This window comes from Ooceraea biroi, chromosome 9, assembly GCF_003672135.1.
Source record: "Ooceraea biroi isolate clonal line C1 chromosome 9, Obir_v5.4, whole genome shotgun sequence".
NCBI lineage: Eukaryota > Metazoa > Arthropoda > Insecta > Hymenoptera > Formicidae > Ooceraea > Ooceraea biroi.
In genome coordinates, this window is record NC_039514.1 from 6,628,856 (window position 1) to 6,645,995 (window position 17,140).

General features: G+C 44.7%; 3 protein-coding genes across 4 annotated transcripts; all 3 read right to left on the bottom strand.

Annotated features, from left to right (window-relative positions):
* Positions 1-20: 20 nt before the first annotated feature.
* LOC105285531 (F-box/LRR-repeat protein 16) lies at positions 21-11,791 on the bottom strand. The gene is made up of 7 exons (XM_011349777.3): positions 10,985-11,791; positions 8,280-8,647; positions 6,072-6,365; positions 5,142-5,433; positions 4,088-4,283; positions 3,339-3,487; positions 21-2,899 (listed from the first exon to the last, which is right to left on the bottom strand). The coding sequence occupies exons 1-7, from the start codon at positions 11,079-11,081 to the stop codon at positions 2,751-2,753; spliced, it is 1,545 nt and encodes a 514-aa protein (XP_011348079.1). The 5' UTR covers positions 11,082-11,791; the 3' UTR covers positions 21-2,750.
* LOC113562507 (protein GVQW3-like) lies at positions 6,372-8,273 on the bottom strand. Its single transcript, XM_026972132.1, has one exon. The coding sequence runs from the start codon at positions 7,678-7,680 to the stop codon at positions 6,634-6,636; it is 1,047 nt and encodes a 348-aa protein (XP_026827933.1). The 5' UTR covers positions 7,681-8,273; the 3' UTR covers positions 6,372-6,633.
* Positions 11,792-12,984: 1,193 nt separating the features above from the next.
* LOC105285529 (actin-related protein 2/3 complex subunit 1A-A) lies at positions 12,985-15,389 on the bottom strand. Of its 2 annotated transcripts, XM_011349773.3 has the most exons (6): positions 14,923-15,385; positions 14,460-14,720; positions 14,089-14,379; positions 13,647-13,825; positions 13,292-13,561; positions 12,985-13,124 (listed from the first exon to the last, which is right to left on the bottom strand). In XM_011349773.3, exons 1-6 carry the CDS (start codon positions 14,987-14,989, stop codon positions 13,086-13,088), a joined length of 1,107 nt encoding a protein of 368 aa, XP_011348075.1. In that variant the 5' UTR covers positions 14,990-15,385; the 3' UTR covers positions 12,985-13,085. The 2 variants fall into 2 exon arrangements, with proteins under 2 accessions (XP_011348075.1, XP_011348076.1); XM_011349774.3 differs by lacking the exon at positions 13,647-13,825 and having other exon boundaries at positions 14,923-15,389.
* Positions 15,390-17,140: the final 1,751 nt, after the last annotated feature.

Consider the following 17,140-nt stretch of genomic DNA (forward strand, 5'->3'; position numbering starts at 1 on the left):
ATTTATTGAAATAGAGCGAGTTCTGGTCAATAAACTTTTATTTCACAGCACATTTCCATTGTATTACTGTGTGTCGTCATTAAATATTGCATCCGTGAGCAGTATTTTTGCACAAACTGTGACTCGGTCTGAATCTCTGCTTCTTTTTCTCGGTACAACATCGGCAACGTGCGGACATATTTATATGTTCGGTTTTGATTGATAACAGAATTATCAGATATAATTTGTACAATATATACAAAGGTGTGTTATGTGCTAAACACGTGACAACACGTAGAAATTATATCTGCACGCGATTATCAGATTATCTTGAAAGATCGTTCGTGGCCTGATTTAACAAGATTTCATAAATCTCTGTCTCTCTTCCTCTCAGAATGTTGCTATAATCATAATCGTTATTGTATCACATGATATATAGCCCTAAGGAAAATGCTTTTTCATCCTAGCTTCCCACATTTTCAATTTTTTTCACGAGCTTCACACTGAGGTGCAGGCTACCTCACGTCGAACGTTTAGTTAAAAATATATAAAATATATAAAAATAAATAAATAAAAATATTAAAAAATCAACTGATTTTAAATAATTTTTTTCCATCGCAATACGCCACACATCAAGGAATATGCCCGTGAAAAGGAAAATTTGAAAAAGAAAGTCATTTGTAAAATATTCGCTTGTGAAAAGAAGTTACACTAAAAAATTATGAATTATTTTATTTTATTTCACTTGGGGTTTCAGGCACCCCTGTGTGAGAAGCTAGGATTAAGATGGACCTTTGCGTGTGTGAATGAAAGGTGTACAGTACATATATCGCAATGCGTCTTTCAAAAATCTATTAAAAAGATTCGATGGTAACGGTGTGCGAGAAACGTAAACGAAGAGAAATATACGTGTACTCTTTGGCATTTTTCTATCGCTGTTGTTCTCGCTGATGCGCAACTCAAGTAGCTTGAGTGGATCGCTCGGTGCGATACCTGTCAAAGAATATCAATGCGAAATTATGTTACACTAATAGTTCACTTGTATACAATGTAACACTACGACCCCCGAATAAAAGAGGCATAATACGATATATACCGATGCGATAAATTATTAGTCGCTTAAAACACGAGGTACCTAACGGCCTAATTAAGTTACATTAACACGTACTCAATAGCAGTGCGATAAACGTATGTAGATAAAGAAAAAAACGCTCTTTGGTAAATGGTACACATTAATGGTTGATATTCGGTATAAGACTCTATCGGTACTCCGCAAATAAAATCGGTGACAAAAGACACACCGACGACACGCGACAAATTATCGAAATCATTTAGTCGAAAGACGCGTAACGGTTTTTCTAATCACGTTGCATTAATATGTATCTATAATACTTAATGATGCGACATAAACGGGGAAAAACACTTTCTCCAACAAACCGTGATACACTAATTAATATATCCCACTTATAAATATATTCAATATAAATATCGTATCAAACAGATACTTATATCAATGTAATAAATAATGAAAATCATCAATCGCTCGAGAGAAGCACGTGAAATATATCTCTAAAAATGCTACATTGAATGCATACTCAATCTCTCGGAGGTACGACAAAGAATGCAGCTAGCAAAAGGTCTTAAATGTATGTAATTATTATTTATAACAATAAATTTATTAAATTAGGAGACACTGATATTGCACGGGGATATATAAAGGTAACGCGTACGGATGACGATGCGCGATGACGTATCAGTAGATCGTGACGCTTGGGGGATGCGACGGTCGAGTGCGAGTCCCGAATTTCCATCCACGACGTTCCTGTCGTCAAACGAAGAACGCGGATCGCTGATACGGCGAATGGAATGTTGCCCTCCGCGTAAAATCGGTAAATCTGCTAAGTACTTTCTTTCTTTCAAGCAACATGCGTGGTGCGTTCGTTGCGGCTACCGCTAATCGCGATGGGACGAAGTATCGCTCGTCCTTCGACGTGCGGTCGTTCGTTCGGGGACGTATGCGAGCCGATCGTCATGCGATCTGAATCACGTACGATATAAATTTATCACAGTTCTAACTGCTGAGTCTCTCTCTTGCCGTACGTTTAGCGTCCCGGACTCTCTACATCACTAGCAGGCGATTAAAAGAAGGACGCGTGATCTCCCCGGCGCGATTCTCTCGTCGATCTCGTCTAACGTATGATACAATATCCGCTTCTGCGTATTCTGGCTTCCACACTTCTGTACAAGAACATTACATTACAATACGGGCGCGATGGCCTTCCTCTTCCTGCTTGCTTCAGGCTCCCCTCCGCTTCCTCTTCGGTTTCCTTCCGCTTCTAGTCGACGGAGCGACGACGCGAAGTCGCGATCGCGCGTTACTCACGCTCGTAATTAATTACGTGGCCGCGTGACAGAATGAAAAAATACGAACGGAAGTGCATCGTGTGTGGGACGTTAGTGTATTAAAAATGTCTATGCGCTTATAGTTTGCACCCCTTGCTAGGGTGCTAGCGTTCTCCTTATCGTTAGACCATTACGTGGAGAACGGTGTCTCTTGTGTTACGTGGACGTCACTTGCTTCTTATCCTTAATTAAGCTGCTTCCAATTCCGCTATCGTGTTCGCGCTCCCTGCAAAGTTCTCGCGTCCCTGCGGAATTGCTGCTCCTCGCCATCCAGCTCCAACTAGTTTGTCACGTACGCAAATATGATGGTACATGCAGAGAAGTTCTGTTTGCAGTACGCTCCGCGTCCGATCCGAGTGAAGCATCGCTTATTCGATGATTAGGCAACGCGGTAGATGTTCATGTAAATAGTCGAACAGTTCTCGCGACGTTCCCGGACAGTTAGTTAGCTCAAGCTCCTGTAAGTGCCGGAGCTGTATCAGACTAGACAAACCGCTACTTGTGAGCAATGGACAACCTACGCAAAGTTGGAACTTGTTTAGTAGTCCTTGATGATGTGCTTCCTTGTGCGTCAAATAATTAGATTTAGCTGCTCGATGTAATTCAACCTCTCTCGCACGAGTTTCACCAGTGTAATGCAATTAATCGCGAACTTGATGAAATAATAAAATTTAATAAGTAACAAGAAATATTATATATAATAATAAATAATAATTTGTGATATATTATTAAAAAATATGAAACATTTACAATTATAATCCAATTTGTCTCTGTGTTTAAACGGAAAAGTACCTTCCTCAAGCAAATATATCTTTCCAGAATTTCATACTGTTGTTGTTTAAACAGGTAAAGCCGCGGAATATTTATAGTACGACTCGTATGCGTCGTAGAAAATTCGCGGTCGTGCCTCGTGCGAGAAAGGTTCCACAAAACTATGATTCAGACTACGGTCTCACCTGCGACGGACAGCACGTGCAGAGATCGCATGACGCACAGATGCTGAAGTCCAAAATCCCGGAGTTGCGAGCACCACCTCAGGAACAGGGTGGTCAGTCTGACCATCGTGGAGATGTAGCCGACGCCGATATCCGTGATGTGCGCGCATCTGTGCATGAAAACAATTAAAATACAATTAATAATATTAAAAAAAATACAATTAAAAATTGCGTCGTCGCGAATTACGAGAAATCACGCGAGTCAAGACGCGCGGATTTACTGCCATGGTAAGGTAGTCACTTGGCTAAAGTACATGCAAATATAGCGGCCCCACGACCAGCTGATGTCACTTCGTGACATATGAGTCAGTCGGTTACGTAACGCGTGATCTCAAATAGAATGCCACTCTCGAAGTAAAAGCTCGCCGTAGGCGAGTTAGGTAACTGAGAGATCTTAAGGGTTCCGTAAGGGACGCCTTTCAAGAACTACGCGGCTATCTATCGTGTCAAAAGAATCCGACGTCTTCATTCGAGTTGACATCTTGCAGAGGAATAGATGCATTCATCTATGAGACATGATGCTTCGATAGAGCAACGTAAAAAATTATTATTAAAATAATTTTCTAATTTTATAAAAATTATTAAAATTATTTGCAAGATGTTGGAACGACCGACGTCTCTCTATATTTTATGCGAGTGTAGCGCGATGAATTTAAATGAGACAAATGTCCGATTTGCGTCATTGATATGCTTCAATAATTGTCTCTTACCTATCTAATGTGAGTTCTTCTAAATTATTCAAATCACAGGCAATATATTCTAAGGCTGCGTCTGTAATCCTTGAGCACCAGCTCAGGTCTAAGCAACGAAGTCTTGGCAAGTTCTCCGCGATTAATTCAACGCCGTCATCCGTTACTTTACTGCATCCAGATAGCGACAGCACAGTCAGATTGGGCAAGGAATGTACTGGAACAGAGACGAGCACAGTAATTTAATTTAATGTTTCTAAATTAAATACAAAATGCGAGAAATCTACGCTTCAAATTAAAATTGAATAAAAATCAAGAGAAAATTTTAAATTAATATACGGAAGTGTATTAAATTTACTTAGAAATCTGAAGTCGATTTCTTAAAGTGGAAATTCGACCTTATATTTTTGCTTGCTAGACTAAATCTTTCCATCTTAATTTTATGCGCGAAATATAAAAAAAAGGTAAGTAAATTTCACGCCTCAGGAACGCAAAGATAAAGTTCCGAGGTATAAAGTTTCGTTATTAATATAATCTTCTTATGCATCTCCCTGAGTTTGAGAATAATGCTATCGGGCCGTTGTCCGCAGAATGCACACGCTTACGCTATAACACTGGGTCTGAACCACCGGTGACAGGCTTGAAAGCTAAATAAAGCCGCGTGTTCGTTATTTCTAAATTTAATCCTCAGCACGTGTGCACCTGCCTTAATTTCGACCTATCGCTATTGTATAACTCTCGTTTACCTTTCGTCATTCGCAAAGTCTTGGTCAAAACTTAATATTGGCAAGTGGCCCACTTCTCGAGGATAATTGCACGTATTTTGTGCGCGCGATCCTAATTTCTTATAAACGTATGAATAACGAAGAGAATGTAATTTCCCATTTTCGAAGCCAAACCAGCAACCTTCCAAGCAAGAAAAGTGTACTCTTGTACTCTATCACCCTCCACTGTCTACGTAAAACTACCCCAGTCTATTATAACATCGCTGTCTTCAGTAGAAATTACAACAACTAAACTAAAGAGATAAGTCCACGGAAAGACGAGTGTAACCGGAAGTGACAGCGAGCCTCACCAATATTTACTACACCGTGGTTCGTGAGCTCCCAGCAGGATTGGAGCTTCAAGATGTTGAGTGCGCTGCTCTGCTTCGCGCTGAAGTAACCGAGAGCGGCATCCGTGACGTGATAAGCCTGCAGGGAGAACTCGTAGAGGCTCGGCAGCAGCTGGGCCACGGCACCGACCGCCTCGTCGGCGACGTTGATGCAATCCGACAGAGTTAACGACACTATTCTGGGGGTGAGGCACGACCACAGGCCGGCCTCCGTTATCTCGTTGCAGCCGGCCAGCTCAAGCGCGTGCAAGACCTAAAAATAATTAACGAATTATAAGTGAACCCGCGTATCGTGTCGGCCGACGTTGGAAATCCCTAGTTAACTAGGCTTCCTCCGCGTTTTTAGCTATCGAACCGCGGAATTGTCTCGATCCGAATGGAACGACATCCGACCCGAGCAAAATAGCGTCCATTGTTCGAACGAGGGCTGCTCAATAATGGAGAACCGTATATATTGCTGCCCGCCGCGTACTATCGCTGGGAAATACGATCTTTTTACAGAACTCATCATTTAAACACGCGAGTGGAGTGATTCGCGTTACATAAGCTCTTTTTTCTCGATTTCGCTTGGATTCAGCACGCGATTGCCAACTGCGATGAATTTTTTAAATATATATATTTTTTATTTTAATATATTTATGTAGCAATATTAATATCAAAGAACAGTTCGGAGTTAAAAAAGGACTCTCTCGTCCTCATTCTGCAGCATTATAAATTTATTGCGATCTTCAAACCTCGCTCTAGATTTTATTTCGTGTACTTCAATAGAACAACTTCTACCTCCACCAACGTAAGCCAACTCTAAGCTCAGGATAAAAGTTTATTGAATTTATTCAGACCTTGCAGAAGTAAATAGCGCAAAAGAAGAAATACCACCAAAAGTGAATCTACCTGCATGTGATCCAGGAGAGCCTCAAGGCCTCTGTCCGTTACAGCGCAGCAACGCAGCGACAACGAACGCACGTATCGCTGTGCCAAGGGGAAGCCGCGCGTTAACTCCGCGATGTCGTCGTCGGTCGCCTTGATGAGGACCAGCGAGTCGAGGCCTCTCCTCACCAAGGAAGTGTACAGCCGGTTGCGAGAGCTCGGTTGCATGGCACGGGCCTCGCAGCACGGCACCACCAGCATCAACCCCTTCCAGAGACGCGGCCTCGCATACAAAATGTCCCTCCATCTCGTGCAGACCTGCGTACGTTGATAATGCGAGGCTGATTAAGCCGGTTATGCGTTTGGCTAGAAAGCGGAAGCCGCGACAAAGACGCGCTGTATGCTGTGCATGCAGATATGCGGATGCGGAGTAGGCGCGTTATCTTAAGGCGAAGCACGCAGAGCCAGGCGTCATTCCTGAAGGCGCCGTATCGAAGCGAAGCTAATTTAACGAGCTCTTGGTTGCGGTAGTCTGTCTCTGTATACGAGGTCTGTCCCAAAAGTCCGCGCATATTGTGAGAAAGAGCTATTCCAGAGTAATGTGAATACTGTCGTTTTCACAGTACTCTCCTTTCGAAGCGACGACCTTCTCCCAGCGGTCTACCCACTTCAGGAAGCAGTTCTCGAAGTCGTTTGTTGCGATAGCCAACAGCTCCGTCGTCGCATGTCGTTTTAGTTCCTCGATATCGTCACATCGTTTGTCTTTCAACGAATGTTTTAACTTTGAAAATAACCAGAAGTCACACGGGGCTATATCCGGACTGGACGGGGGTTGGCAAAGTTGGACAATACCGTGTTTAGTTAAGAAATCCTGAATCAGGTGAGATGACTGTGCATTATCGTGGTGCAGCAACCAGTTCCCACTTTTCCACAGCGGCCGTTTGCTACTCACTGCGTCACGCAATCGTTTAAGGACTGCCAAGTAATACTTCATATTTTTTGTGCGACCTTGCGGAGCATATTCGTGGTGTACAACACCTTCTTGGTCGAAGAAAACAGTGAGCATTGTCTTCACGTTGCTCCAACTGCTCTGGCATGCTGTCTCGGGTCGAGACTCTTGTTTTGATCGTGCTTCTGTTTCAGGGTCGTAGTTATAAACCCACATTTCATCGCCAGTAATAACTCTTTTGAGCAATTCAGGATCTTTTTTGATGGATTCCAGGATGTCTTCGGCAACTTCAACCCGAAAATCCTTCTGCTCTTGCGTTAGCACTCGTGGAACGTATTTTGTAGTCACGTGGCTCATTCCCAGATCTTCAGCCAAAATTTGATAAAGAATAGTTTTTGCGATCCCAAGGTTCTTTACTAACTCTCGCGCAGTCAAACGACGATTTTCGTTGATCGCGACTCGCACACGTTCCACGTTTTCCGCTGTTCTCGTCCTGAAACGAGAACTCTCATTGTCCACTGAGACACGACCATCTTTGAACCGTTTAAACCAAACGAATATTTGTGATTCACTCATAGAGTCATCACCAAAAACTTTTCGGATCATGCGGATTGTATCGTTACATTTGTAGCCAAGTTTGTGGCAAAATTTGATGCAAATTCTTTGCTCGACGCGCTCGGTCATTATTGTGAAATGCGACGCTCACACAACTACGTATCGTTGCCGACTGAACAGCTGTTGTTACTCCTTAAGGTCCCCTCTAAATACCGAATGCCTGTTTTCCACAACAGGATGCCCAAGGACAAAGATATACGCGGAGATCGGATACTTTTGGGACAGATCTCGTATTTCTATGATCTCTCCATAAATTTGATAGACATATCTACTTTCGAGATTTTCTAAATGCGTGAGAGTTGAAATCTTTGGGTGCTGATAACGAAGAGCCCACGAAAAACTACCGCTTTTATTTGTAGCGATGTGTTAAACTATGTAAATTTTTAAACCATGTAATTTAAATCTATATTTATTATATTATGCGGAATCATTTCAATCCAAAACCAATTTTCATACGATCTCGTGGTTAAACCAGAAAACAAAGCTTTACTCGTATAATCTGTTGCATGAACCTCTCGGAGATTAAACTGATCATCATTCACAATTTCTGCAAATCTCACGATTTTAGTATTTGAATTCTAAGAAGAGATCGTGTGACGTTGATCAGTTTGGGTCACGAGAGGCTCACACGTCGATCATCAGTCAAGATGAAAGATTTCGGCGCGCACCTGAGCCAAGACCCTCCTGTCCGTGGCGCTGAAATAGAGGAAGAATTTGCCGAGGAAATTGTCGTCCAGCATCAGCTGCTCCCACGTCGTCGGCCGCACGTATCCGCCCGTTCCTCCGCTGGCCAGGGGCACGGCCATCTTCATCCTGTTCCTCGGTACCCTGCCTCTGCTCGGAGTGACGTTGTTCAAGCGTTGTTCCTTATTGTTGCCCGCCGGCACATTGTTCATGCTCTGCGCGGCGCTCCGGCTGGGCTTCTCCGGCATTGCATTCGCATTATTCGCACTCTGCAAATTCATGTAGGCGACACCGCCGCTGCCGCCGCAGAAGACGTTCGTCACGCGTTCCATGACGCTGGCCTTCCCGCTACCTGGAAGAGAGATCCAGGATCAATCTTGGCTCGCAGTCCACGCGAGGAGAGCAAATTTGTACAGCAAGATTGAATGGCAAGGACTGAAGGGACTTGGAATTTGAAAGAGGCACGAGATTGTGTGTGAGGATCCATTCATTCAAGGACTGATGGGAGCTCCGCGAGCAACTCAAGCACCTACGACGCTATGTTTGGGCTTATGGCGATGAAAATCTGCGAAGTTTGAGATTGGCAGAGTCAACGAGAGCAAAAATCAAAAAAGAGAACGAGATATTTATTTTGCGGAAATTAGATATTTATAGAATCTGTGAAACTAAAAGTTTATGGACTGTATCTATGGATTGCAGACTACAATGCAGTGTAATGCTTCTATAAAAATGTTTAAAATTTATGGATTTGCGAAATTTAGAATATATCATAGAGATAAAAAATGAATAGTTGAAAGGGCTGATATTTTTACTGTGAAATATGTATCCAAGGCAATAATTCATCCAGTTAATCAAAAATAAGTATTTTCCGATAACTCTTAAATTGACATCAGCGTAAATATACCATAAGTTTTCACGATAATCTGGAAAATCTGGAACGATAAATTACTTAAGACTTTTCTGAGTAGTCTCGTTTTATTTCTCCGAGCTGTTCGTCCTCTTTGGCTCTCGCGGTGCACCGCTATTTCCTGTTTGCCATTTATCTTGCGAATTATCTTTATTTCCAGTGACACTGCATTTGGTAGTCTTATTTTATACGAGATAAAGCGGACTAATTATGCTTAATAAACTAAAGCACGCGAGGTACGTCTAAGAACTCTGCGCACGTCCTTTGCACGTCATATTATGCCATTTTGAAGAAGAGAACTTTTTAAATCCGTAATATTACTTTCAATTACTTACACAAACATGTAATCATCATTTCTCTTTAATCATTTTCCAAGTGATCAATTATATCTAATTTCTATTCTGATCTTTTTTTAAATTTTAAATTTCATAGATTCTTAGTTCCACTTAATTTAATACTTTCGCCTCTACAGTTTTCTACGTAAAATCTCTAAACATCGAGTTTTTACAGGACGTTTAATTTTGCTTCCAAAGAATATCTTGCTCATGTTATGCATGAGCGACACAAAGTCCTATAGCTTCGTGCCTTTTTTCAGACAGAATCAAGTCTGTCTTTATTCAGGCTGACTGCGCCGACCCGGGCACCGGGGCTGGCGAGCATCCAGCCACGGAGATTTCCTATTTGCGCTCCGAAACGCAAACGGTCGACGCAAAGACACGGTGATGCGTCTTTAAAGCGCCGAGAGCGGCGATCAATCGGCCGAAACGACTCTCGAGGGAACACTGCCAGCTCGATTCAGACACGGAAGCGCTTGTTAATTCCGAACGGGATTCGCTCGATCGTTCGTTCAAGGAAATCGCGGCTGCACACGGGGGTGCAATTTTCTCGTCGGTGGGAGAGACCAATCGGTCGCGACCATTGCGCGGGAGGGACGCGATGCTCGATGGCCGAATAGATGCGGCGTTCCCCGAGGCGTTTCTCGTTATACGTCGCGAATAATATGCGCCAGCATTTTCGCGTGCACGAGGACGTGCGCTATCGATTCTGCTGCAGCTAAGAGCGCGCCAACAAAAGTCACGTACTGGTAGCGGTGCCGCTTAATAAATTATGGAGAAAATGTCGCATGGGCTCGCGACGTGGACGCGCGTGTCTCGCACCCCCGCACGCAAAGAACGCGCCGTGTACTCCGCCGACGCGACGCGGACGCGACGCGGACGCGGAGGAACGGCGACGCCGAGACGCGAAAGACGCGGGTGCTCTCGCGAGAAATCAATCATCCCTCATCGCGATTACGTAACGGCAGGATTGAGCCGATGGGGTTTTAGCGTCGCTCCGAACGCCGGAACGCACCGAGCGAGAAAGAAAGAAAGAGAGAGAGAGAGAGAGAGAGAGAGAGAAGAGGGGAGGGATCACAGGGGTTGGTATTGGCAGCCCTTTTTATTTTCCGCCGTCGTCCAAGCGGAAGATAAACTTGACACCGATCCGGCGGCCGATCTATCCCTTGCATCGTCCCTGTCCTCTCGTATAAAAAAGAAGAAAGAGTAGAAAATCGAAACCGACGCGGATTTAACGCGGAGCGCCTCGCACACACACACACACACGAGCGGAAACAAGCTGACGGGGGTGAGAGAGAGCACACGGGGGAAGAGACGCGGGAGGAGACACGGGCGAACAAAGCTGGACGCGTTCATGTAAAGGGTCTTTAGCGTTAGAGGGTAGAAAGAGAAGGAAAAGGGACGCACGATCGAAGGGAGAATCGAGGGCGAAGGTTTCATCACCGACCATGATGCTTCGACGTCCGCAGGCCCAGGCCGTTGATCCGCTTGGTCAGTTCGGCGCTGGCACGCTCGACGACGCCCTGCGCTGATATCGAGGACATGACGTCGTCAGGCACTCGTCGCGTCCCCTCGTCGTCGGCAGAGCTCTCAGCACGGCGAGTCCTCCGCGATTCCTAGTCAAGAGCGGCACGGCGTGGTCCTCGAGCGACGGGGCCGCGTCATATTCGACGATCGACAGCCGTAAGGGACGCTGATGGGGCACGGGCGCTGCGCCGCGGCACCCCCGGCGCGAGTAACGACGCGCCGCACGCTGGCGACGACGGCGTCGGTGGCGGTGCTCGTCGTCGTCGCGACGCTTCCTTCTTGCAGCAATGTGCTCGCTCTCTCTCTCTCTCTCTCTCTCTCTCTCTTTAGGGAGTGACTCGATGGGATGCGATCCTCGGAGGGATGCTCGGCGACGCGTGCGGCTCACCCCGCTTCCTCTTCTCTTCCCTGCGTCGCGATCCTATCCGGACTCTTGTCCGGCACGGGAACAGGCGAAAAAAATAAAGCACGCACCAAGCGAGAATCAATAATCGCGATCGACGTAATCCGCCACGCCGTATCGCGGATTATCCGGGAGAGATTTGATGCACGATTGATGGCGATTCCCTCAGGGGCGCTTCGTCCACCTCGGTATTTCGTTCTCCCAGCGACGACGACGAGCCACCCTCGTATTTCAGCGTCGGTGTTTACGCGTCGGCGGCGGGCATGGCAGAAGCGGGGCTCGAGCGCGCTGCTGCCACGCTGCAGCGGCCACGACGGCACACGGGGGTGGTTTGCGCGAGACTGAATCGATATTCGCGCTGCTGAACTTGTCCGGCTCTACCTCTTCTTCTCCATCCCCGCTTAAAAGTGCCTGGAGGGTGAGAGGGGAGGCCCGCCGAGCGCGCACCAGCCATTTAATACGCCTGCCGAGCGGTGAACCACTCGACAAGATCGCGCACTCGGCTGCATACAAGTCGCGCTTTACCCTGCGAGCTCCCACATTCTTCTGTACGTGGTACCCCGAAAATTGGGTCAGCAGTGGGGTGATCCCGTAGACAGTGACAGAGGAATGTAGCAAGAGATATTCTCTAACTGTAATACGATAACAAATTTCAACGTAAATTTAATAAATAATTTAATAAATAAATAATGTATTAAGGATTAATATACCGGAGCTCTGTCTCGCGGTTTTTATTTTATTTATCTCTCGATTTTGCACTAACAATCGCGTTTGCGCTTCTCTTCGTTTATACCATGAACATAGTTTAATTATTCGCGCGTAGAGTATTGCAATTGTATAAATAAAAAGACCGCTTTCTTATTTTATATTTCTTGATAAAAATACAAAATACAGTGCTTCATCGCGAGCATTGATTTTCTACTTGTGGAAAAGATCAATATTTGATTAATTTCTTATTAATCTATTTATCTTATATTATCCGTTTTCGTGGAAGATTGAAGATATACAAATTTATTTCATCAGAAATTGGAAATACGTAAATACGCTTGCATTTGACATTCATGATTTAATTATATCGTCGGTAAAAAAAAATGAAGAAAACGTCGGTAAAATAGTCACTCCGTACCCCCGTATCGAATAGGGTGGAGAATGAAAGAGCGACCGTACACGACACACGATATCCTTTCTTCGAGCAGATTATTTTTAACTCCGACACAATAACGGCGTTATTAAATAAATCGAGCACTTAATTACCTCCGTGTACTTGCCAATTCTTTGATTGAGAATTCAAATTTAGAAGGCACCTCATCGTTTATTCAGATTTCCAGAACACCCCGTATTCGTCGATGACGCCAGCGAGTGACGTCAGCGGCTAATGTTACCCCTTTGCACACGAGAATGCGTTATCGGATATTTCACGCCGGCGACATGTACAGCAAATAGAGATGAATTTCTTCACGAAGGGACGGGACGGTGGTGACGATGCGCCGCGCGAAGGAACACTACGGGGCGCTTCAATTAATGAGAAATCGAATAGCATTTATTTTAACATTTATACATCGTTGTATTGGATGTAATATCTCTGATCTTGGCAAATATAAAAAAAATCACCTCGCGCTTACGTTATCTTGAGACCAGCGATGGAATTCTCTAAAAGCTTGACAGAAAGGGGAGGAGATCGATTAAAATACGTGTCATTATTATTAATAATTATATATCAAAAAAATATTAAATTATATTGAAAATTAATTAAATATTAATTATATTAAATTAATAATTAATTATATTAATTATAATGAACAAACGGAACGCGAGGCGAGTTACCTTCAAGTCCCAGATTACGAGTTGCCCGTCTAAGCTGCTCGTGCTGAACTCGTGATCGGACACCCGGCGGATGCAGTTGATCGTGTTCTGGTGCACGCTGTCGAGGGCGTTGTCGTTCGTCTCGTTCCTCGCTTGCCGATCGAGCGACTGGAACTTCCGCATGGCGGACAAGCCGGCGATCTCCTTCTTCTGCGTGTTGTCCAGCTTCGACACGAAGTAGATCTGCCCGTTGTCGTCGACGGAGTACAACATCGGCATACAGCTGTGCCCCTGCAAGAGCCGGGAGAAGCGTCCGGTTAGTATGACGTAGACCTGCTTGGGAGGGATCTGTCGAAAGTTGTGCTGCCGATGTTACCGCGGCAACAATGTTACTAGATCCTATCCAAATGCAACTTAAAAACGGCAAGTGCTCCGTGTACAGCCTCACGACCGCGTTGCCCTTCGTGGCGTCGGCGACGCATATGGACGAGTTGTGCGACACCCAGCAGATTTTATTGCCGCACGGGCTAAATACCACCGAGTGTATCCAGCCACCTGGAAGCAACGGTTTCACAGCTCCGAATATATTTAATAAATAATTCGATATTAAGGATTAACGCGGCATGAGCGTAATGTAATTATTCACGCGTCAAGTATTTTAATTATATAATAATAATAATAATAATAATAATAAAATAAGATTACTTAAATTCATATGAAACACAGTAACAAATATATTATGCATAGCGATGAAATTATGCTACATGACTGAATACTAGAAAATAATAATAATTAAAATAATAAACAAGTAATTTTACCTCCATGCGGTGTGTTAGGAAACTCAGCCAGTAGCGTTCCTAAGGCATTGCTCTGCCCCCAGGAGCTGGTGCCAGGGGCGTCCTCCATATCACTGATAAATGCACTGAAGACGCGGACCTTGTAGTCGGTGGATCCGGCCACCAGGACTTTGTTGTCCGGATGCCAGTCGACGGTGGTCACGGTGGACCTCAGCGGGCGCTTTATGTGTTTGCACAGCCACCAGTTGTTCTCTGACACGAAGTAGCAAACGGCGATGATCCGTCCCCCGGAGCCCACGGCGAATTTGTTCTCTGCAAGGACAAGATCTCCTCGTACAAAGGACAAAGCAAGGAACCTCGTGGGTAAATCAATTATCGAGCGTGCTAGGTACCTAGGGGCGACCACTTCACGCACGTGGCGGCACGATTTATTCGCAGGAGCACCCATGCCGGATCCCACTTGCCATCCTCCTTCTGCGTCCACACATAGGCGTTCTTGTCCGCGGAGCAGGTGACGATGCGATTGGTCTTCGGGGCCCAGTCGATCCCCATGACCGCCATGTGGTGCTCCTCCAGTGTCTCCAGCAGCTTCCAGGAAGACGAGGTACGCTGATGTACCTGGATCTCATTGTTGTTCGCACATATGGCAACCTCTGCGAAAAGAGAAGCGCAAACGCGATTGTTAGTGCAAAATCGAGAGATAAATAAAATAAAAACCGCGAGACAGAGCTCCATTCTTGACAAATCGAAGTTGGAATCAACCTGCAGTAAATGCAGCATAAAAATAAAATAAAAACCGGAGCGACCATCGCAAAGGGCGTCACCGCCGGGAACAAAAGGTCAAGTCCCACGTACCTGTCTTGTCTCTGTTCCAGGCGTGACAGCTGATAGCATCGACCCCGAAGTTGTGCACCTCCGTCATCTCGTCGCTCGCCGGTTACGAGGAGGACCTTGGAACCGGCGGAAGGAGTCGCGCGGCAACGAGCGTCCGAGGAGCGGCGAGGATCGTCAGCGATCGTCCGTGCGCGGCGATGAATCAGCGGCGGGCGGGCTCGTGCGGGGGAACGCACGACGGGCGCGGTCGCCGAGTGAAAGCTGACGGTGTCAGACGGATCGCCGGCGTCCGGGAGATCGCGCACCTCGCTCAGGAAATTCGCGGACTCTGGTCAGTCGACACGAATCTCCCCGGCCTCACGCGACGCACGCAAAACACGCCCCTCCGCACACACGGAATTGACAGTTCATCCGTAGATAGCGGTTATCTGCCCGCTGCGAGGTTATACCACCCCGGATGCACACACCGCATCGTAGATGCGTCACTTTGGCTTTTGCGCTGCCGCGGCGGTGACACCTGCCGGTCGCCGCTGAGAAACCGCGTGCTAGGGGATTGCGAGCTAGGGAAGCGCCGGGAAGCATTTGTAGCGTCCAAGTGGACCGCAGCTTTTAGTTTAGTTTTGTACCGTTAGGTTTGCGAGCCTGGAATTCGTTTGAATTTCGTGAGAGAAAATTTCGCGGCTGCCTACGGAAGAGAACGTAGTATCGTGACAAAGGATTGACGAGACTGAAGTGGCTCGCGGTTGAACGATTGACGTCTCCGTCTGCTTTTCGTTGCGATATATCTGCTTTCGTAGGTAAGGACACGCAGAAATGAAAATCCTAGATTCGTTTCGAGAAAGAGAAGAGGTGATTCTCGGTGCGGTCTCGCGCTGCGCGTATACTCTGCGCGAGACGCTACTGCGTCTCTTGATTAGACTGCTTTTTCGAATAATTATTTGACAATTATTTGTCTATTTTGAAGGTTTCCACTCGAAAATTCGAGAGATGAATGAAAAGAAAGGAAAAGTAAGATGATGACGAGGTACGAAAAACGATAAAAGGCAAGGTAAGCGTAAAATACAGTAATTGTAATTCCAAGAAAGTGAAGCGACGCCATTTTAAATTTGTACTTTGTGTCGCTGGACCTTTGTCGAAATTCAGCGAGATTTGTCAAGGCGCGAGCAAGCTTGCGAGAAATGGTATCGATTATGTATTATTACATGTCGTTTTGAAAAGAAAAGGAATTTTTTTACAATTGAATACAATGAATTGTAATGACAAGAAAGTGAAGCGACGCTATTTTAAATATAATGTGTTGTAATTCTAAGAAAGTGAAGCGACGCCATTTCTAATTTGTACTTTGTGTCGCTGGATCTTTGTCGAAATTCAGCGAGATTTGCCAAGGCGCGAGCAAGCTTGCGAGAAATGGTATCGATTATGTATTATATATGTCGTTTTGAAAAGAATCTTGTACCGCTTTTTATAATTAATATTTCTTTTAATTAATATTTGAGTCCAACTTTGAACAAGATTTCGATTTAATGATGTTTTTTCGGGAAATCTTTCGCAAAAACATAATTAAAGATTACGCATATTGCATTAATATAAATTAATAATATATCATATTAAATTATGTCAGACATCGAATAAGAATTAAATTATTAACTTGTTATTATCAGCGGAAAATGGAAATGTTTTTACATGAACGTAAAATAGCAGAAATATCTGACATCGTCTTTAAATTACAGAAATAATTCACGAATTACAGAAATATTTCGCCAGAAGCATTGTCTTCATAATTATTCGAGTTTCCAATAAAACTTGCAAGTGAAATAAACCAACCGGGAAACATTCATGAGTCTGAGATAAAGTTGTATGATCCTGGATATTTTCTGGATTAATAATTTCCAGGAAAGTCGGCGTTTGTAGGTCTCAGCTTTGTCAATCCAAGCAAGCTTTAAATTCTTGATAGTACCGCCAAGTTTCTTGAGCAAATGCATATTAAATACTTCTCTTTTACAGCATTTAGTTTAATGCAATTTAATAGCTTCCTAAGAAATCTTATTATTATTATTATTATGTATTATATATTATCGTTATCAAAATTAGAAAAATTCCAAGTCTCGATAGTCGACGCTTGTTTCTCCTGAAAGTCGGTGATTGCGATCGATATAAAGTAGTCGACTGCAGCTGCGCCGGATCGCAACAGATTTATTTTCGCGACGCAAAATCGCCACCGTGCCACGGTACCCAAGGC